Here is a 23,532-nt window from a genome sequence, read left to right on the forward strand (position 1 = left end):
AGTCATCTGAATATTGAGCTTTAAGCCAACTGTTTTACTCTCCTCTTTCATTTTCATCAAGAGGCTTTATAGTTCCTCTTCACTTTCTGCCATAAGGGTGGTGTCATCTGCATATCTGAGGTTATTGATATTTCTCCCAGCAATATTGATTCCAGCCTGTGCTTCTTCCAGCCCAGCGTTTCTCATGATGTACTTTACATATAAGTTAAATAAGCAGGGTGACAATATACAGCCTTGACATACTCCTTTTCCTATTTGGAACCAGTCTGTTATTCCACGTCCAGTTCTAACTGTTGCTTCCTGACCTGCATATAGGTTTCTCAAGAGGCAGGTCACGTGGTCTGATATGCACATCTCTTGAAGAATTTTCCACAGCTTTTTGTGATCTACGTAGTTAAAGGCTTTGGCATAGTCAATAAAGCAGAAATAAATGTTTATCTGGAGCTTTCTTGCTTTTTTGATGATCCAGCGGATGTTGGTAATTTGATCTCTGGTTCCTCTGCCTCTTCTAAAACCAGCTTGAACATCTGGAAGTTCTCAATTCACGTATTGCTGAAGCCTGGCTTGAAAATTTTGAGCATTACAGTACTAGCGAGTGAGATGAGTGCAATTGTGCAGTAGTTTGAGCATTCTTTCGGTTGCCTTTCTTTGGGATTGGAATGAAAACTGACCTTTTCCAGTCCTGTGGCCACTGCTGAGTTTTCCAAATTTGCTGGCATATTGAGTGCAGCACCTTTCACAGCATCATCTTTCAGGATTTGAAATAGCTCAATTGGAATTCCATCACATCCACTAATTTTGTTCGTAGCGATGCTTCCTAAGGCCCATTTGACTTCACATTCCAGGATGTCTGGCTCAAGGTGAGTGATCACTCCATCATGATTATCTGGGTCTTGAAGATCTTTTTTGTACAGTTCTTCGGTGTATACTTGCCACCTCTTCTTAATATCTTCTGCTTCTGTTAGGTCCATAGCATTTCTGTCCTTTATCGAACTCATTTTTGCATGAAATATTTCCTTGGTTTCTCTAATGTTTTTGAAGAGATCTCTAGTCTTTCCCATTCTGTTGTTTTCCTCTATTTCTTTGCATTGATCGCTGAGGAAGGCTCCCATTCTCTCCTTGCTTTTCTTTGGAACTCTGCATTCAAATGGGAATATCTTTCCCTTTCTCCTTTGCTTTTCGCTTGTCTTATTGTCACAGCTATTTGTAAGGCCTCTTCAGATAACCATTTTGCCTTTTTGCATTTCCTTTCCATGGGGATGGTCTTGATCCCTGTCTCCTGTACAATGTCACGAACCTCCGTCCATAGTTCATCAGGCTCTCTGTCTATCAGATCTAGTCCCTTAAATCTATTTCTCACTTCCACTGTATAGTCATTAGGTATTTGATTTAGGTCATACCTAAACGGTCTAATGGTTTTCCCTACTTTCTTCAATTTATGTCTGAATTTGGCAATAGGGAGTTCATGATCTGAGCCACAGTCAGCTCCAGGACTTCTTTTTGCTGACTGTATAGATCTTCTCCATCTTTGGCTGCAAGGAATATAATTAATCTGATTTCAGTGTTGACCATCTGGTGATGTCCCTGTGTAGAGTTTTCTCTTGTGTTGTTGGAAGAGGGTGTTTGCTATGACCAGTGCGTTCTCTTGGCAACACTCTGTTAGCCTTTGCCCTGCTTCATTCCGTACTCCAAGGCCAAATTTTCCTGTTACTCCAGATGTTTCTTAACATCCTACTTTTGAATTCCAGTCCCCTATAATGAAAAGGACATCTTTTTTGGGTGTTAGTTCTAAATGGTCTTGTAGGTCTTCATAGAACCGTTCAAATTCAGCTTTTCAGCATTAACTGGTTGGGGCATAGGCTTGGATTACCATGATATTGAATGGTTTGCCTTGGAAATGAACAGAGATCATTCTGTCATTTTTGAGATTGCATCCAAGTACTGAATTTCAGACTCTTTTGTTGACCATGATGGCTGCTCCATTTCTTTTAAGGGATTCCTGCCCACAGTAGTAGATAAAATGGTCATCTGAGTTAAATTCACCCATTCCAGTCCATTTTAGTTTGCTGAGTCCTAGAATGTCAACATTCACTCTTGCCATCTCCTGTTTGATCACTTCCAATTTGCCTTGATTCATGGACCTAACATTCCAGGTTCCTATGCAATATTGCTCTTTACAGCATCAGACCTTGCTTCTATCACCAGTCACATCCACAACGGGTATTGTTTTTGCTTTGGCGTCACCCCTTCATTCTTTCTGTAGTTATTTCTCTGCTGATCTCCAGTAGCATATTGGGCACCTACCGACCTGGGGAGTTCCTCTTTCAGTATCCTATAATTTTGCCTTTTTATACTGTTCATGGGGCTCTCAAGGCAAGAATACTGAAGTGGTTTGCCATTCCCTTCTCCAGTGGACCACATTCTGTCAGACCTCTCCACTGTGACCCGTCCATCTTGGGTGGCCCCATACGGCATGGCTTCGTTTCATTGAGTTAGACAAGACTGTGGTCCTTGTGATCAGATTGGGTAGTTTTCTGTGATTATGGTTTTAGTGTGTCTGTCCTCTGATGCCCTCTCGCAATACCTACCATCTTACTTGGGTTTCTCTTACCTTTGACGAGGGGTATCTCTTTATGGTTGCTCCAGCAAAGTGCAGATACTACTCCTGACCTTGGACGAGGGATATCTCCTCACGGCCACCCCTCCTGACCTTGAACGTGAAGTATATTTCAAGCTGTTGAACCAACGAGAACTTACTATTTATACAACCCATGAAACTCTGCTCAATATTCTGTAGCAATGTAAATATGAAAAGAATTTTAAAAAGAGAAGATGTATGTATATGTATAACTGAATCACTTTGCTGTTCACCTGAAACTAACACATTATTAATCAACTATAATCCAATATAAAATTAAAATTAAAAATAATATAAATCTCCTTGCCTTAACATCTCTTAAAGTGTGTGTATTTCTGGCATTAAGATGAGCTCTTCTGTACCTAAGATATCTAGAAGAGTTATCAGTAAAAGAAACACTACAGAGATCTTCCTGTTCAAATGATCATAAAAATAAAGTCAGAAAAAAAATTCCAAAAAATCTAGCCCTAATAGAATATGCAATCACATAATGTCAGATTTTCAAATATTATTTAGAAATTATTATGGATTTGTGTTTAAGCCTGAATATACATTTCCTAACTCAGTGTATTGTGTTATGTCAAGGTGTTTTTTTTTCCCCCATCAAAGGAGTTGCTTTTCATTTTAATCCATAATACAAAATACACAAGTCAAAGTTCAGCCCAACCTACTATGAACTGATTGCGAAAGTTAAGGAGAGATCTTTGGATTGTGAGTTTCATGCATTCGGTTTAAGATTTAATTCAAGCAGGAACTAACCATGAAGACCGTGAAAGACTTCTGCATGCTTTTCATGCTGCATCTATGTCTCCTTGACTTTGGAAGGACGGGCAAAGTTCTTGTATGGCCTGTGGATTTTAGTCACTGGATTAATTTAAAAGTGATTCTAGAAGAACTTCACCTTCGTGGGCATGAGATAACTGTCCTGGTACCTTCACAAAATCTTCTGATTGATCATACCAAAATTCCCTATAATGTGGAGATCCTCCAGCTTTCAATAACTGAAGAAACTTTCATGGAAGAGCTCAATACCGTGCTCTATGAAGAAATTTTTGAAGTGTCAAAACTCTCATGGTGGGAAAGGCAAATAAAGCTGGCAAACTTAGTCAGACAATTTTTATTAATAAACAAAAGAGCGTGTGAAAGTGCTGTCACTAACAAGGAGTTACTCAGCAGGCTACAGGCAGCCAAGTTCGATGTCTGTATTGCCGATCCTTTAAGTTTTTGTGGGGAACTGGTCGCTGAACTCCTGAATATTCCATTTATATACACTTTTCGATTTTTCTATGGGAATGTCATTGAAAGACTGTGTGCTGGGCTTCCTATGCCTTCTTCATACGTTCCTGGTGTCACATCAAGACTGACAGACAACATGACTTTTGTACAGAGGCTGGAGAACTGGTTACTATATACAGTGAATGACATGATATATACATATTATGTATTTCCAGAATGGGATGAATACTACAGCAAGGTTTTAGGTAAGAATAACATGTATATAATAACTACTCTTATATTCTATAAATAATGTAAACATTTGTCTGACTTATGAAAACTTACCAATGGTATTTTAGGGTGACCACATTGTTTTGAATATAAAAATTAATAACACTCTTTTTTTTTTTTTTGGTTTTGTGTTATATGATTGAATCATAACATTCCCTCTTCTAATTGATCTTCCCAACCCAGAGATCAAACCCGGGTCTCCTCCATTGCAGGGTGATTCTTTACCATCTGAGCCACCAGGGGAACCCTGGTATATGTCCAAGAAGGAATATTCTCTATATTTAAGCTTAAGGTTTTGGAGTGTCTGGAAAACCCAAATCTGACAGTGTGCTTAAATTCCGTAACCTTGGACTACTTCTCTGTGCTCTTGCTTCTCCTTTTTCACAGCCTGATTTCTTTCTGATTAACCTGCTCTTCCAAAGGCTTTATATCTGTGTTCTATGAAGGAATGGTTAATAGATGACCAGGTTTGCAATGTGATGAGCACGAAACTAGAACAAATAAGTAATGTAGCTTGGTTTCATTTGGTCTTGTCTTCAAAAGTGTAAAAACAAAAGAATACTTTTTTCCTATAGGACCATGTTTCTAGATTTTTAACTCACTTCAGTGTTTTGTTCTTGTTGTTTTATTTAAGATTAGAGGTCATTAGAAGTCAACTAGTGACTTTTGATCCTGAGCACAAATTTTTTCTCTGTTTTAGCAAGCTCATTTACCCTTCTATTTTGCTTTTGAATAATTTATTTTTATTATGTTTATGTGATTATGGTAAGGAAATTTTGCTTAAAAGGCAAATTACCTTTGAGAAAGCAGTACCTTTCATGTATTATTTAATTAGATTTTTTATGATATTACCAATATGCAGCATTATATTAGTTTCAGATGGTGACAAAAAATTAGTCAATAGTCAACCCAGAAAAGTATGGAGGATTTAATTTGAGCCAATCTGAGGATTATAACCCTGTAGAAAATCTGTCAGGAAGCTCTGAGGGATTCACTCCCCATTAAAAATTAAAGAAGTGTCATATAGGTTTTTGAGGGAACAGGTTATACATGAAAGTGTAATGCATCAGAACATTATATTGCCAGTTTATGTAGTCATAAACAGTGAGTAGTGGGTCATTGTGACCCCTTAAAAGATTAAGGAAAGAATGTTAGCTTATAATGGGTTACCTTGCTGGTGTCAGGAGGAAATTACTTTTTTGTAGAGTAAAGGTCCCTGTGTCTTCTGAGGGGATCTAGTTAATGTATAATGCAGAAACACATTGCACACCGAAACAGGGAGTGCCGGGCAGTGGCTCAACTGGTAGAGAAATTTTTATGCAATATTTTGCTTGCCCAGACTTGAAATAATTTCGTTTCAACACAGGTATACAACAAAATGATTAGATATTTGCACCCATTGTGAAATAATCACCAAATAACTCTAGATAATATCCATTGCTACACATAAACACACATGGTATTTATTTGAAAACTCTTAATTTCTACTTCTGTTATTTCTGAAATTGGACCCAAGTACTGCATTTCAGACTCTTTTCTTGACTATGAGGGACACTCCCATTTCTTCTAAGTGATTCTTGCCCATGGTAGTAGATACAACGGTCATCTGAATTAAATTCACCCATTCCAGTTCATTTTAGTTCACTGTTTCCTAAAATGTCTATGTTCACTCTTGCTATCTCCTTTTTGATCACTTTCAATTGATGTTGATTTGTGGGCCAAACATTCCAGGTTCCTATGCAATATTCCTCTTACAGCATCGGCCTTTACTTCCGTCACCAGCTACATCTAAACCTGGACATTATTTTTGCTTTTGCTCTATCTCTTCATTGTGTCTGGAGTTATTTCTCCACTCTTCTCCAGTAGCATATTGGGCATTTGCTGACCTAGGGAGTTCGTCTTTCAGTGTCATATCTTTTCACCTTTTTTTACTGTTTGTGGGGTTCTCAAGGCAAGAATACTGAAGTGATTTTCCATTCTCTTCTCCAGTGTACCAGGTTTTGTCAGAACTTTCTGCTGTGACCCATTCATCCTGGGCAGCTCTACATGGCATGGCTCACAGTTTCATTGAGTTAGACAAGGCTGTGGTCCATGTGATCAGTTCGGTTAGTCTTCTGTGTTTTTCATTGTGGTTTTCATTCTGTCTGCCCTCTGATGAAAAGGATAAGGGGCTTATGGAAGTTTCTTGATGGGAGAGACTGTCTGTGGGGGAAACTGGGTTTTGTTCTAATGGGCAGGGCCAAGCTCCATGAATCTTTAATCCAACTTTCTGCTGATGGGAGGGGCTGGATTCCTTCTCTGTTGTTTGGCCTGAGGCCAAACTTTCAACCCATACCTCCACCAGAAACTCCTAGACACTCAAAGGCAAGTCTGGCTGGGTCTCCCACTGGCCTCCAAAGTTACCATCTTATTGGGACTTCTCCTTTGCCCTTGAAATTGGGATATCTTTTTTTTTTTTTTTTTTTCTTTTGGTGGGATCCAACATTCTGTCCATGGTTGTACAGCAGCTAGTTGCAACTTTGGAGTTCACACAGGAGAAGATGAGCATATGAATTTTATTTGCCATCTTGTTTGTTGACGTCCTTTTCATCATAGGGGACTGGAAGGCAAAAGCGGGAAGTCAAGAGACAGCTGGAGTCACAGGCAAATTGGCCGTGGAGTACACAACGAAGTGGGGCAAAGGCTAACAGAACTTTGTCACAAGAAGGCAATGGTCATTAACAAACACCCTCTTCAGCAGCACAAGAGAAGACTCTAGACATGGACATCACCAGATGCTCAACACCAAAATCAGATTGATTATATTCCTTGGAGTCAAAGATGGAGAAGAACTATACAGTCAGCAAAAACAAGACTGTCAGCTGATTCTGGCTCAGATCATGAACTCCTTAATACCCACTTCAGACTTTAGCTGAAGAAAGTAGGGAAAAACCACTGGACCATTCAGGTATGACCTAAATTAAATCCAGTGTGATTATACAGTAGAAATTACAAATAGATTTAAGGAATGAGATTTGATAGACAGAGTGCCTGAAACTAAGGATGGAGGTTCATGACATTGTACAGGAGGCAGTGATCAAGACTACCTCCAAGAAAAAGAAATGCAAAGACAAAATGTCTGAGGAGTCGTGACAATTAGCTGATAAAAGACGAGAAGCTAAAGGGAAAGGAGTAAGGAAAGACATATCCATCTGGATGCAGAGTTCCAAAGAATAGCAAGGAGAGATAAGAAAACCTTCCTAAGCGATCAGTGCAAAGAAACAGAGAAAGACAATACAATGGGAAACACTAGAGATCTCTTCAAGAAAATTAGAGATACCAAGGGAATATTTCATGCAAAGATGGGCACAATAAAGGACAGAAACGGTATGGACCTAACAGAAGCAGGAGATATTAAGAAGTGGTGGCAAGAATACACAGAAGAACTGTATAAAAAAGATCCTCACGACCCAGATAACCACGATGGTGTGATCACTCACATAGAGCCAGACATCCTGGAGTCTGAAGTTAAGCGGGCCTTAGGAAGCATCACTGTGAACAAAGCTAGTGGGGTTGAGGACATTCCAGCTGAGCTATTTCAAGTCCTAAAAGATGATGCTGTGAAAGTGCTGCACTCAATATGCCAGCAAATTTGGAAAAATCAGCATTGGCAACAGGACTCAAAAAGATCTGTTTTCATTCCTTTCCAAAGAAAGGCAATGCCAAAGAATGCTCAAACTAAGGAAAATTGTACTCATCTCACATGCTAGCAAAGTAATGCTGAATATTCTCAAAGCCAGGCTGCAACACTGTGGATATTCAAGCTGGATTTAGAAAAGGCCAAGGAACCAGAGATCAAATTGCCAACATCTGCTGGATCATAGAAAAATTGAGAGCTCCAGAAAAACTTCAAGTACTGCTTTATTGAAATGTCAAAAACTTGACTGTGTGTATTACAAAATAATGGAAAAATTCTTCAAGAGATGGGAATACCGGATCACCTTACCTGACTCCTGCAAAGCTTGTATGGAGGTCAGAAGAAACAATAAGAACTGGAAATGGAACAACAGGCTGGTTCCAAATAGGGAAAGGAGTTCATCAAGGCTGTATATCCTCTCCCTGCTTATTTAAATTATATGCAGAGTACATCATGAAAAATGCCAGGATGGATGAAGCACAAGCTGGAATCTAGATTGCCAAGAGAACTACCAATAACCTCAGATATGCAAATGACACCACCCTTATGGCAGAAAGTGAAGAAGAACACCAGAGCGACTTGATGAAGGTGAAAAAGGAGAGTGAAAAATTGGTTTAACACAACATTCAAAAAGTGAAAATCATGGCATCCAGTCCCATCACTTCATGGGAAAAAATGGGAAACAGTGGAGACAGTGAGAGACTTTATTTTCTTCGGCTCCAAAATCACTGCAGATAATGACTGCAGCCATGAAATTAAAAGACCCTTACACTTTGGAAGAAAAGCCTAGACAGCATATTAAAAAGCAGAGACATTACTTAGGCAACAAAGGTCCATATAGTCAAAGCTGTGGTTTGACCAGTAGTTTTATAGTGATGCAACAGTTGGACCATAAAGAAGGCTGGTCATGGAAGAATTGATGCTTTTGAACTGTGGTGTTGGAGAAACATCTTGAGAGTCCCTTAGACTGCAAGGAGATCAAATCAGTCAATCCTAAAGGAAATCAACCCTGAGTATTCATTGGAATGATTAATGCTGAAGCTGCAACTCCAATACTTTGGCCACTTGATGTAAAGAGTTTACTCTTTGGAAAAGATTGAGGTCAGGAGAAGTAGGAGGTGACAGAGCATGAGATGGCTGATTGGAATTAGTGACCCAGTGGACATGTGTTTTAGCAAAGTCTAGGACATAGGGAAGGACATGAGACCTGGTATGCTGCAGTTCATGGGGTTGCAAGGAGTCAGACTTGACAGCTCAAATGAAAAACAGCATCACCTCACACCATTCAGAATGGCTATCATCAAAAAATCTACAAGAAATAAATGCTAGAGAGAGAATAAAGAAAAGGGAGCCCACTTGCCCTGTTGATTGGAATGTAAATTGATACGGAGACTATGGAGAGCAATATACATGTTCCTTAAAATACTAAAAATAGAACTACTATAAGATCAGGATATACTCTAAGAAAACCATATGTGAAAAAGATATATGCACCTCAAATGTCATTGCAGCACTATTTATTAATACAATAGCCAGAGCATAGAAGCAACTTAAATGCCCATCAACAGATGAATGGATAAAGAAGGTATGGTACATATATACAATGGAATATTACTCAACCACAAAAAGAAGTGTAACTGGATAATTTGTAGAAAGGTGAATTGACCTGGAGTATGTCTCAGAGTGAAGTAATACAGAGAAAAAATAAATATCATATATTAATACATACATGTGGAATTTAAAAAAAAAAAGGTACAGATTAATCTATTTGCAGGCCAGGGGTGGAGATGCAGACATAGAGAATAGACATGTGAACTTGGGAGGGGGGATGAATTGGGAGATTAGGTTTGACTTATATACCCTAGCATGTGTAAAACAGATAAATAGTGGGAACCTGTTGTATAGTGTAGGGAGGTCAGTTTGGTGGTCTGCAGTGACTTAGATGGTAGGATGGGAGTTCACAAAGATGTCCAAGAAGGAGAGTAATATATATGCATATAGCTGATTCATTTTACTGTACAACAGAAACTAACACAATAATATAAAACAACTATACACCAATAAAAATTTTGGAAAAGAAATAAAACTATCACTGTTTATGGAAAATATGATACTATATATAGAAAATCTTAAAGATGTTATGCAAAGCTACTAGATCTTAGGAATGAATTTGTTAAATTAACAAGATACAGAATTAACTCATAGAAATTTGCTGCATTTCTATACACCAGCAATGAATGATCAGAAAGAAATCAAAGAAAAAAATCCCATTACCATTTCATCAAAAAGAATAAAATATCTAGGAATAATCCTACCAAGGAAGCAAAAGACTTGTGCTCTGAACAGGATAAGACACTGATGAAATAAATCAAAGATGACACAATCAGATGGAAAGAATTGGAAGAATCAATATTATCAAAATTACTATAGTACTCAAGGCAGTCTACGGAGTCAATGCAATCCCTTCCAACCTAGCAAGCATATTTTTCATAAGCTAGAACAATTTAAAAAAAAAATTGTGCATACAGAAAAGTCCCTGAATGGTCAAAGCAATTTTGAAAAAGAAAAACAGAGGTGGAGGAATAAGATGACTCCCTGACTTCAGGCTTTACTACAAAGCTACAGAATCAAGACATTATGGTACTGAGACATAGATCAATGAAACAGGATAGAAAGTCCAGAAATAAACTAACAGACCTATTGCTAATTAATCTATGACAAAGGAACAAAACTACAATGGAGAACAGACTGGCTATTCAATAAGTGGCACTGGGAAAACAGGATAAATACATGTAAAGGAATGAAAGAAGAACATTATTTGACATCATACAAAAAAATTAACTTAACATGGATTGAAGACCAATGTAAGATGGAACACCAAAACATTCTCTGAATAAATTGCAATGATACCTTTTTCTGATCTATTTCTTAGAGTAATGGAAATGAAAACAAATCTAACAAATGGGATCAAATTAAACTCAAAAGCTGTTGCACAGCAAAGCAGAACATAAGCAAAATGGGAAGGCAACCCTCAGAGTGGGAGGAAATATTTGCAAATGAAGAAACTGATGAAGGATTAATCTCCAAAATATTGCAGCAGCACAGATAAACCTGGAGATTATCATATTAAGTGAATAAGGAATACAGAGAAAGACAACTATCACTTTGCTTACATATGCAATCTAAAAAAAATGATACAAATGAACTTATTTACAAAACAAAAACAGACTAACACAGCATAAAACAAACTTATGGTTAGAAAAGAGGCCAGGTAGGGTGAGCAATAAATTGGGAGTTGGGATTAGCAGATATAGGCCATTATATTTAAAATAGATGAACTAACAAGAACTTACTATATGGCACAGGAAATTCTGCTCAATATTCTGTAGCAATGTAAATGTGAAAAGAAGTTTAAAAAGAATAAAACATATATATATATATATATATACATGTGTGTATATGTGTGACACTAACACATTACTAATCAAATATAACCCAATATAAAATTAAAAATAAAAATAAATCTCTCTGCCTTAACATCTCTTAAAGTATGCATATTTCTGGCATTAAGTATTGATCTCTTCCAAACCTACAATATCTAGAAGAGTTATCAGTTAAAGAAACACTACAGAGATCTTCCTGTTCAAATGAGCATTCAAATAAAACAAACAAACAAAAAATTCAAAAACTTTAGCATTAACAGAATATGCAATCACATAATGCTGGATTTTCTAGCTTTACTTAGAAATCATTATGGATTTCTGTTTAAACCTGAGCATATATCTCTTAACTCAGTGTATTGAGTTTTTTTTTTTTTTTTCCATCAAAGCAGTTGCTTTTCATTTTAACCCATAATACAAAGTACACACTTCAAAGTTCAGCCCAACCTACTATAAATTGATTGGGATTGTTAAAGAGAGATCTTCGGATTGTGTTTCATGCATTCGGTTTAAGTCCAGATTTAATTCAAGCAGGAGTTAACCATGAAGACTATGAAAGGCTTCTGCATGCTTTTCATGCTGTATCTATGTCTCCTTGACTCTGGAAGGACGGGCAAAGTTCTTGTATGGCCTGTGGATTTTAGTCACTGGATTAATTTAAAAGTGATTCTAGAAGAACTTCACCTTCGTGGGCATGAGATAACTGTCCTGGTACCTTCACAAAATCTTCTGATTGATCATACTAAGTTTCCCTATAATGTGGAGATCCTCCAGCTTTCAATAACTAAAGAAACATTCATGGAAGAGCTCAATACCCTTCTCTATGAAGCTACGTTTGAACTGTCAAAACTCTCATGGTGGGAAATGCAAATAAAACTGGCAAACATTAGCAGAAAATTTTTATTAACTATCAAAAGAGTGTGTGACAGTGCTGTCACTAACAAGGAATTACTCAGCAGGCTACAGGCAGCCAAGTTCGATGTCTGTATTGCCGATCCTTTAAGTTTTTGTGGGGAACTGGTCGCTGAACTTCTGAATATTCCATTTATATACACTTTTCGATTTTTCTATGGGAATGTCATTGAAAGACTGTGTGCTGGGCTTCCTATGCCTTCTTCATACGTTCCTGGTGTCACATCAAGACTGACAGACAACATGACTTTTATACAGAGGCTGGAGAACTGGTTACTGTATACAGTGAGTGACATGATATATACATATTATGTATTTCCAGAATGGGATGAATATTACAGCAAAATTTTAGGTAAGAGAAATGTGTATATAATAAGTATTCTTATAGCCTATAAAAATGTAAGTATTTATCTGACTGTATGAAAACTTACAAAACGTATTTTAGGTGAAGAAGATCCAAGCACCTGTGGTTACACTGTTTTGAATTTAAGAAATAAAAGCACTCTTTTTTTGGTTTTGTGTTATATGATTGAATACTGATAACATTCCCACCTCCAGGGGATCTTCCCAGCCCAGAGATTGAACCTGGGTTTCCCCAAATCTGACAGTGTGCTTAATTTCCATAAACCTGGACTACTTCTCTGAGTTTTGCTTCTGTCTTTTCGCAGTCTGTTTTCTTTCTGATTAACTTGCTTTTCCTAAGGTTTTATATTTATATCCTGTGAAGGAATGGTTAATTGGTGGCCAGGTTTGTAATGCATTGAGCATGAAACTAGAAAATAAATAATGTGGTTTGGTTCCATCTGCTCTTGTCTTCTAAAGTGTAAATATATATATATATATATATATATATATTTTTTTTTTTTCCCTAAAGGACCATGTTTCCAGGTTTTGTAAATCACCTCAGTGTTTTGCTTCTGTTGTTCTATTTGAAATTGCATTAGAGGTGAACTAGTGACTTTTAACCCTGAGCTCAAAGTTTTTCTCTACTCTGATTTGATCATACCAATGTTCCCAATAACGTGGAGATTCTCCAGCTTTCAGTAACTGAAGAAACTTTCATGGAAGAACTCATGAAAGTCCATTCACCCCTTCTTTCATTCCTTTTGAATAATTTATTTTTTATTATTTTTTATGTGATTATATGATTATGTTAAATAAATTTTGCATAAGATGTAAATTACCTTTGAGGAAGCAGTATCATTTTTACATTATTTAGTTAGATTTTTTTAAGGTATTACTAACATGTAACATTCAGAAAACTAAGATCATGGCATCCAGTCCCATCACTTCACGGCAAATAGATGGGGAAACAGTGGAAACAGTGGCTGACTTTATTTTGGGGGGCTCCAAGATCACTGCAGATGGTGATTGCAGCCATGAAATTAAAAGATGCTTACTCCTTGGAAGGAAAGTTATGACCAACTTAGACAGCATATTAGAAAGCAGAGACATTATTTTGCCAACAAAGGTCCATCTAGTCGAGGCTATGGTTTTTCCAGTAGTCATGTATGGATGTGAGAGTTGGACTATAGAGAAAGCTGAGTGCAGAAGAATTGATGCTTTTGAACTGTGGTATTGTAGAAGACTCTTGAGAGTCCCTTGGCCTGCAAGGAGATCCAACCAGTCCATCCTACAGGAAATCAGTCCTGGGTGTTCATTGGAAGGACTGATATTGAAGCTGAAACTCCAATATTTTGGCCACCTGATGGGAAGAGCTGACTCATTTGAAAAGACCCTGGTGTTGGGAAAGATTGAGGGCAGGAGGAGAAGGGACGACAAAGGGTGAGATGGTTAGATGGCATCACCGACTCAATGGACATGAGTTTGGGTAAACTCCGGGAGTTGGTGATGGACAGGGAGGCCTGGCATGCTGCAGTTCATGGGATCGCAAAGAGTCAGACACGACTGAGTGAATGAACTTAACTGAATTGAACACTGTATTAGTTTCAGTTGGTACAAAAAATTAATCAAGAATCAACTTAAGAAAGAAATGGAAAATTTTACTTGAGCCAGTCTGAAAGTTGTAACCCTGGAGAAAGTGTCAGGAAGACCTGAGGAATGTTCTGCACATTAGAAGTCAAAGCAGTGTTATATAAGTTTTTGAGGAAAAGAAAAAATACATGAAAGAGTCATCCATTCAAGCAATATATTGCCAGTTTATGTTGGCCTAAAAAGTGAGTAGTGGGTCATTGTGACCCCTTAAGGGATTAACAAAGGAATGTCACCTCCTAAGTCATTACCTTGCTGGGGCCTGGAGGAAATTGCTTTTTTGTAGAGTAAACTTTCCTGTGTCTTCTATGGGGATCTATTAATACAAATGCAGAAGCACATTGCATGCTAAAACGAGGGGTGTTGGACACTGACTCAAGTGGCAGAGAAATTTTTATACAAAATTTTTCTTGCTCTGCCTTAAAATAATTTTGTTTCATCACATATAGACAACATAATGATAAGATATTTCTATGTATTGTGAAATAATTACAATAACTCTAGATAATATCCATCAGTACACATAGTTACAAATGGGTTTTTATCTGAGAACTCATAAGATCTACTTTCTTAGCACAATACAGTATTAGTAACTATAGTCTCCATGCTGTAAATTACACCTCTAGATTACTTACTTTAGAACTGGAACTTTGTACCATTTGACCACTACCTGTTGTGACCATGCTACAACCCTAGTATCTGGCAACCACCAATTTTCTCAATGTCTATAGTTTGTTTTAGTTTTAGTTTTGTTTTCTTTTAGATTCCACATATAAGTGATATATTTCCCTGTCTTACTTCACTTAACATGATATCCTCAAGGTCCATCCATGTTGAGGCAAGTGGCAAGTTTTCCTTGTTTCTCGTGATTTAATAATATTCCACTCTATCTGTAACAATATTTTCTTTATCCATTCATGTATTTATAAACACTTAGATTGTTTCCATAATTTTAGCTATTGTAAATAGTGCAGCAATGAGCTTAAGAGTGCAATGATCTGTTTTGGTTTTTTTTTTTCTATTTTCCTACCCGTAAGTGGAATTTCTGGATCATATGGTAAAATCAAATAAAATCAATTTGTTTTTAAATTTTAAGGAACCTCCATAACATTTTCCTTATTGGCTATACCAATTTACATTTGCACTAATAGTGTAAATTCGTCTCTCTTCACTACCTCCTCACCAGCATTGTCTCTTATCATTTTGATGATAGCCATCATAAAGGTATGAGATGTTAATTCCTTGTAGTTTTGCTTTGAATTTTCTTGGTCACTAGTAATGTTGAGCACCATTTCAGATTCTTGTTGACTATCTGAATATTTTCTTCCAATAAATGTTTATCCAGTTCCTCAGCTAACTTTTAAAAATTTAATTATTTGATTTTGTGCTATTAAATTGTGTGAGTTCCTTCTATATTTTAGGTGGTAACACCTACACAGGCATATGGTTTGCAAATATTTTCTCTATTTTCATTGGCTGCCTTCTTATTTTGTTGATCATTTCTTTTTCTGTGCAGTGTGCAGAACTTTCTAATTGGAAGCAGTTCCACTTTTCATCTTTAATTTTTCATTTAATTTTGTTACTTATAGTTTAGGTGTTACATTTTAAATTCACTGCCATGATGAGTGTCAAGAACTATTTCCCATTTATTTTCCTTGAGGAATTTTATGGTTTTAGGTCTTATATTTAAGTCTTTAATCCATTTTAATATAATTTTGTAGTGGAGTAAGATCAGGGTCTAGCTTTTCTCCTTTGTATGTGAATATCCATTTTTTCAGCAAGAATTATTTAAAAGACTATCTTCTTTCATCGAATATTTTTGGCTCCCTTGTGAAATATTAGTTGAATATGTATGCATGAACTTATTTTGGGACTTTTACTTCTGCTCCAGTGGACTAAGTGACTCCTTTTAGCTGTATCATTTTGATTACTATAGCTTTATAATATTCTTTAAAATCAGATTGTGTGATGCCTCCAGCTTTGTTTTTCTTTCTCAGGATTGATTTGTCTATTTGGAACTTTTTCATTTTCATATGAATTTTTTTTTAATTATTTTCCTTGTTACTAATTTTAACAGATGTATCTCTAATATCCTATCATTACTAAAAGTTGTGTTTATTCCCCACAACTTAAAAAAAATTGTAGTTGTGATCTCTTATTTTATATAGCCACTTCCTTTTTCCTTTTTTGGGTATCTATTCAATATTTCTTCTGGGAAATTATTCAACAACTCTGAAGCAACATGACTGCTTCCAGTGAACTATGCCACTTGGCAATATGTAATATGTTCAAAAAAGCATATGACCTAATCAGTGTTGACATGTTATACTGAAACCTCTGGGCATTTTGTGACAGAAACAGGTGCTTATATCTGTAGACTTGGCCCTATAAAATATGGGCAGAAACCATCACACATTCATGTTCAGAGTTCAAGCTACAAGAGGCAATACTGAGAAGGATAATTTAAAATCTCATCAAGGTGACATTTTCTGAGTCATGGTTTAATCCTTGATTGATCTACAACTGGATTGAGCTGGTTTACTTCTGGTCCCAGCAGACTGACACTCAGTTTAGGAAAATCTTTTCTAGTGTTAGAGTATTACTCTATCCCTAATTCTTCCATAGTTCTTAGCAACTTAAAATATTCTTTGGTGGAATATATCAATAATCTGAGAAGAAGAATTAAATACTTGGTAAATAGAAGAAATGCATTTCTTTTACTTATATATGTTAAAATGCTACAAGATATAGATGCAATTTGGCTACTCAGAATTTAAAATCATCAATATACAATGTATTCCAAGTATACTTTACAAATTTTAAAAGTATAGCTCATAACTTATAAAACTTTTTATTTAAACATGTCATAGATATGTTCAAATAATTGATGAATAAACCAGAAAGATAGCATTCATTTCAAAAAATTGAGAAACTATTTATAAACCTCTTGGGGGATAAAGGAATTTTAGGATAAGAGCACTAGGTTAGACACAAAAATGGTCCAAAAAAATCCTATAGGGCAATAAAATCATAATTTGGGAAATGATATTTTCTACCAGACAGAAATATGCCAGTTAACAATTCATTTTAATGTATTTTAACTCAAAAGTTAGAGAAAATTAAAAAAACAAGCAACCTAAAGTGTGCACACATTTTCATAAAGATATGTGTTGAGTATGAAACGATATTGTAATCACCAAAGTCAAGTCCCTCATTTACTGAGATTTGCCTTGATCTCTTATGAAGATAGACCTTCCTAGGAGTTCAAGGAAGGTCTTATATTTTTCTAATAAAAACCTTAGCACACTTAGAACATCAAGAAGAATATTCAAAAAACCATGTAGTGAGAAACCAGATAGCTATGGTTTCCTCCTATCGGTGACACAGAGCACATGTTTCAAAAGGACACCAAAATTCTGGGTAAGGTTCGGTATGCAGCAGTAGATGCATAGAATTCAGAGATGAAACTAAGGAAGATGATTCAATTCAGGGTCACTAATTTGAGTTCTCATTCTGTAACTATTCACTTGGTTTCCAATTCAGTTCAAAGGAACCCTTTTGTGCTGTTTGTTAACTAAATATGTCAAAATAGCAAATATTTCACCACCAGATTATTGTGCAATGCAGTATCTTTACCAAAGAGGATGGAATCTTGTAAAATAAGAACTTTCCTTTATCATAGCAAAGGAAACAATCACTTTAAAAATTGTACTAAAAATATTCAGGATGTAATTTGTTGTGACAGCACACTTGAAAATAGTAGAAAAAAGAAGGATAAAACACAAATTGATTTTCAACATAGTCAGAGACTTTTCGGGATATGAGGATGAGATAAACTGAAATTCCAGAAGGAGTGACTCTACCACAGAAGGCTGAGGATCACTGCCTAAGTTTCTTGTACTTACTAGAAGCACATGAGTGGGTTCAGGCTTAGCTCAAGAAGACTCCATTGACAGAGAGAAAGTAACAGGCTTTTGGTTTTGCTCCATACTTATATCTGTTTTCTTATTCATATTCTGACTATTGTGTCCTCTTCAGGGTAAAAGGCCAATTGATATATAAGCTGGGTTGCAAAGGCTCAGTATTGGTCTTCAAGAATTTACATAGAAAATTAGGTGGAGAAATATCTCCCATTTACCATATCAGATTGTTTTCCCTCTATTATCCTTCATTTTTTTTCAGGAAAACCTACCACACTATGTGAGATTATGGGGAAAGCTGACATGTGGTTGTTTCGAAGTTACTGGGATTTTGAATTTCCTCAGCCTTATTTACCTAATACTGAATTTGTTGGAGGACTGCACTGCAAGCCTGCAAAGCCCCTACCTAAGGTAATTAAACGTGTTTATTATTTTCCTATAGGGGTATTTATCTCTTAAATGATTTCTAGTTAATTATTATTAAGATTCGATCTACAAACTGAGAATACAGAATAGAATTTAATGGTCATTATTTTCTTAGACTATACACTACAGTCAGAAAGTGAATACCTTTATTTTGGATTATGTATTATTATCTGATTGAAGTAGTTCTCAATATTTTTTTTTTTCCTTGTTCAAAGTCCATTCACTATTCATGAAAATCTATTTTATATAAATTCTAAAATATTTTCTATTATCTCAAGAATACCATGCTATAATTGAAAATAAACTTAAAGATAACATTATATTTTAAGTCAAATCATCTGTAAATATAGTATAATGGGTAATTTTATGTATTAATTTCCCTAGCTAGGTACTCAGCTATTTAGTCAAACATTTTTCTGGAAGTTACTGAGAGGCTATTTTCAGAATATGTGAACCTTGAGTAAACAAATTACTCTTCATTATGTGGATAAGCCTCATCCTATTAGTTGAAGATGTGAATACAACAAAAGACTGAATTCTGCCAGTAGGTAGCCTTCAGACTTGAATTACAGTAGTGGCTCTTCTCTGAGTCTCCAGCCTAATGGGCTGTTCTGCACATTAAACTTGCCAGCCTCCATAACCATGTGAGAAATACCTGAAACTAAATCTCTTACCTGGCTTTCCATTTTACGTCTCACATAGTTTTTCTTGTCTTATTTAATTAACTTAGTTTTACTAATATTTAAATACAGGATGAAAGGATTTCTTTTTATTTCAGTATGATTGAATATGCAGTTTTTATTTTTAACTTAAAATTAGATATTTCTACCATATTCCTATAATCCTCAGAGTATGTTTTATAGGTATTTCTGCATTACTTGTCTGGTCAGGAGTTACTTGGCTACTTCATTCCAGATTGTGTTTGTGGAAGCTTATATAAAAATCAAATATAGCCAAAATAAAAGAAAATCGAAAGTTAGAAAACAGGGAAAAGTAAATATACCAAAATCGTGTCACTGTGCTGACCATGATTCAGCAGAAAAATGAAAGATAATCTTATCAGCGTCTAAGGCTAAATATAAAGTGCAGCACCAGAACTATTTAGCTTAAAGGTAGAAATTTGCTCTGCCACCCACTGCTATGTAGGCTTGGACAAATTACTTAACCTTATTGAGATATGTAAATGTATACATATCTCATAAAATTACCATATGCCCAAGCTAAATGATACATGTAAAGAGTTCAGCAAGTGGCAGAAGATAACAGGCAGTCAATAATTTGTAAACACAAACATGCATGCACACACATACCTGAAATATGTTTTACTAAATGAGTCTTTTAGTAAAAAGAAATTTTAATTTGTCTAATAACAAATGATTTCAGGTCATCTATGATACAGTGAAATCATTAACATGTGAAAATACAGAATTGTCCTAATAATTCAGACACATTGGAAAAAGTGTGACATCTATTATAACTATAAGCTTTTATATTACAAAGGCTGTTTTCTTCATAGGAATTCGAAGAGTTTGTTCAAAGCTCTGGAAAAGATGGAGTTGTGGTGTTTACTCTGGGGTCAATGATCAAAAACCTCTCAGAAGAAAAGTCTAATATAATTGCATCAGCCCTTGCCCAGATTCCACAAAAGGTCAGGTAAAATTTTTTTCAGGGACAGTTATTTTAAAACCTCTATAAAAGTATACTTTTAAGATGCAGGAAAGGCAATTGATATTGGTAATGTCAATTTAAGTGAACTCTAAAGATAAAGTATAAATGTTAAAAGGGGATATTTGATTGCTACCTTGCTTTAAAACTGGCATTATTCACAGGAAAATCTATTGCAGTATTTTCCTTAAATAACGAGCTAAAACTTAATCCTTTGCTATTGTTAAATGATCAGTCAGCTTTGTGCATAGGTTTTAACGCATCCATGTAATCTAACATTTTTTTTTTGCTGTTCTTATATTTTCTTTAAATCTGAAGCATATAAATAAGTTACAAATAACATGACAGAGAATACAGGAAAAGATAAAGAAAATAATAGGCTTGATTCACAGAATGTCTTGGGACTATATTTCCTTATGATTAATTTTTTTTTTATTGTGAGCCCTTGTTGTTAGATTCTAAAAATAATCCTAAATAAAGAGTCTTCTAATAATCCTAGAAAATGAATTCTAAAAATGATCCTAAATAGTAATTCTAAGTAATGATTCTTTTTTAAATAATCTATTGATTTTTTAATTGAAGGATAATTGCTTTACAGAATTTTGCTGTGTTCTGTCAAACTTCCACATGAACCAGCCATAGGTATACATATGTTCCTTCCCTCTTGAACCTCCCTCCCATGTCCCTCCCCATCTTACTTCTCCGGTTGATACAGAGCCCCCGCTTGAGTTCACTAAGACATACAGCAAATTCCCACTGGCTATCGATTTTACAGCCTTCCCTGATAGCTTACCTGGTAAAGAATCTGCCTGCAAGGCAGGAGACCCCAGTTGGATTCCTAGGTCTAGAATATCCTCTGGAAAAGGGATAGGCTACCCACTCAAGAATTCTTGGGCTTCTCTTGTGGCTCAGCTCACAAAGAATCCCCCCTGCCATGCAGGAGACCTGGGTACGATCTCTGGGTTGGGAAGATTCCCTGGAGAAGGGAAAGGCCACCCACTCTAGTATTCTGGCCTAGAGAATTCCATGGACTATATCCATGGGGTCACAGAGAGTCACACACAACTGAGCAACTTTCACTTCAGTTCTTCACTTCATCTATTTTGCATGCTGTAATGTAAGTTTCCATGTTACTGTCTCCATATATCTCATCCTCTGGTCTCCTCTCCCCATGTCCATAAGTCTGTTCTTTATGTCTGTTTCTCCATTGCTGCCCTGCAGATAAATTTTCTGATGCCATGTTTCTAGATTCCATATATTCATTAGTATATGATATTTATCTTTCTCTCTCTGACTTACTTCATGTATAATAGGCTCTAGTTTCATCCACCTCATTAGATCTGACTCAAATGAGTTCCTTTTTATGACTGAGTAATATTCCATTGTGTATATGTAGCACAATTTATTTATCCATTCATCTGTCATTGAACATCTAGGTTGCTTCCATGTTCTAGCTATTGTAAATAGTTTTGCAATGAATATTTGGATACATGTGTCTTTTTCAGTTTGGCTTTCCTCAGGGTATATGCCTAGGAATGAGATTGCCGGGTCATATGGTGGTTTTATTCCTAGCTTTTAAAAGAATCTCCATACTGCCTTACATAGTGGCTTTATCAATTTACATTCCCACCAACAGTGCAAAAAGTTACCCTTTCCTCCACACTCTCTCCAGCATTTATTGTTTGTACACATTTTGATGATGGCCATTATGACTGATGTGAGGTGATATCTCATTGTAGTTTTGATTTGCATTTCTCTAATAATGAGTGATGTTGAGCATCTTTTCATGTGTTTGTTAGCCATCTATATGTCTTTGGAGAAATGTCAGTTTAGGTCTTTCCCCCTCTTTTTCATTGAGTTGTTTGTTTTTTGGTATTGAGTTGCATGATCTGCTTATATATTTTGGAAATTAATCCTCTGTCAGTTGTATCATTTGCTATAATTTTCTCCCATTCTGAGGGCTGTCTTTTCACCTTGTTTAAAGCTACTCTGCTGTGCAAAAGCTTTTAACCAGGTCCTTAACCAGGTCCCACTTGTCTACTTTTGTTTTTATTTCCATTATTCTAGGGGGTGGGTCATAGAGGATCTTGCTTTGATTTATGTCATTGAGTGCTCTGCCTGTGTCTTCTTCTTAGAATCTTATAGTTTTTGGTCTTACATTTAACTATTTAATAAATTTTGAGTTTATCTTTGTGTATGGTGTTAAGAATTGTTCTTAATTCATTCTCTGTAGCTGTCCAGTTTTCCCAGCAACACTTATTGAAGAGACTGCCTTTGCCCCATTGCATATTCTTGCTTCCTTTGTCAAAAATAAGGTACCCATAAGTGCATGGGTTTATTTCTGGGCTTTCTATCTTATTCTATTAGTATATATTTCTGTTTTTGTGCCAGTATCATCCTGTCTTGATGACTGTAACTTGGTAGTATAATCTGAAATCAGGAAGCTTGATTCCTCCAGCTCCATTCTTCTTTCTCAAGACTGCTTTGGGTATTTGGGGTCTTTTGTGTTTCCATATGAATTGTGAATTTTTTTGTTCTAGTTCTGTGAAAAATGCCACTGGTAATTTGATAAGGATTGCATTGAATCTGTAGATTGTATTTGGTCGTATAGTCATTTTCACAATATTGACTCTTCCTATCTAGGAGTATGGACTATCTCCCCATCTGTTTATATCATCTTTGATTTCTTTCATCAGTGTCTTATAATTTTCTGTGTGCAGTTCTCTTGTCTCCTTAGGTAGGTCTATTCCTAGATATTTAATTCTTTTTGTTGCAATGGTGAATGGGATCGATTCCTTAATTTCTTTTTCTGATTTTCATTGCTAGTATTTAGGGATGTGAGTGTTTTCTGTGTATTGATTTTGTATCCTGAGACTTTGCTAAATTTGCTGATTAGTTTTAGTAATTTTCTGATAGTACCTTTAGGGTTTTCTATGTATACTTTCATGTCATCTGCAACAGTGAGAGCTTTATTTCTTCTTTTCCAATCTGGATTCCTTTCACTTCTTCTTCTTCTCTGATTGTTGTAGCTAGGACTTCCAAAACTATGTTGAATAATAGTGATGAGAGTGGGCACCCTTGTTTTGTTCCTGATCTTAGGGGGAATGCTTTCAGTTTTTCACCATGGAGAATAATGTTTGGTATGGGCTTATCATATGTGGCCACTAATCAATAATTATTCTTAAATAGTTAAAACTTTAATAATATAGTAAAAAATTTATAAGTATACTTTATAGTATTCCAGCTTTATACTTTTTAATTGATACCATTCTAGGTTGTAACTGACAATTTTCCCCTAGTTTTAGTTAAAATAGACCTTTCCAATGCATTTAAGTTTCAAAAAATTATGACAATTTT

At 35.8% G+C, this 23,532-nt stretch overlaps 1 protein-coding gene across 2 annotated transcripts in view; it reads left to right on the plus strand.

Annotated features, from left to right (window-relative positions):
- The first annotated feature begins 3,353 nt into the window (after positions 1–3,353).
- Positions 3,354–23,532, plus strand: part of LOC122696503 (UDP-glucuronosyltransferase 2C1-like) — a 45,030-nt gene continuing 24,851 nt past the window's right edge. Inside the window, exons 1-3 of one of the 2 annotated variants that reach the window (XM_043906575.1) lie at positions 3,354–4,119; positions 18,347–18,495; positions 20,027–20,158. In XM_043906575.1, coding sequence (XP_043762510.1) covers positions 3,399–4,119; positions 18,347–18,495; positions 20,027–20,158 — 1,002 coding nt within the window. In that variant the 5' untranslated portion in view covers positions 3,354–3,398. Of the gene's footprint in view, positions 4,120–11,739; positions 12,525–18,346; positions 18,496–20,026; positions 20,159–23,532 lie in introns of those variants that run through there. The other variant, XM_043906576.1, reaches the window with a different exon arrangement.

This window comes from Cervus elaphus, chromosome 6, assembly GCF_910594005.1.
Source record: "Cervus elaphus chromosome 6, mCerEla1.1, whole genome shotgun sequence".
NCBI classification, from domain to species: Eukaryota; Metazoa; Chordata; class Mammalia; order Artiodactyla; family Cervidae; genus Cervus; species Cervus elaphus.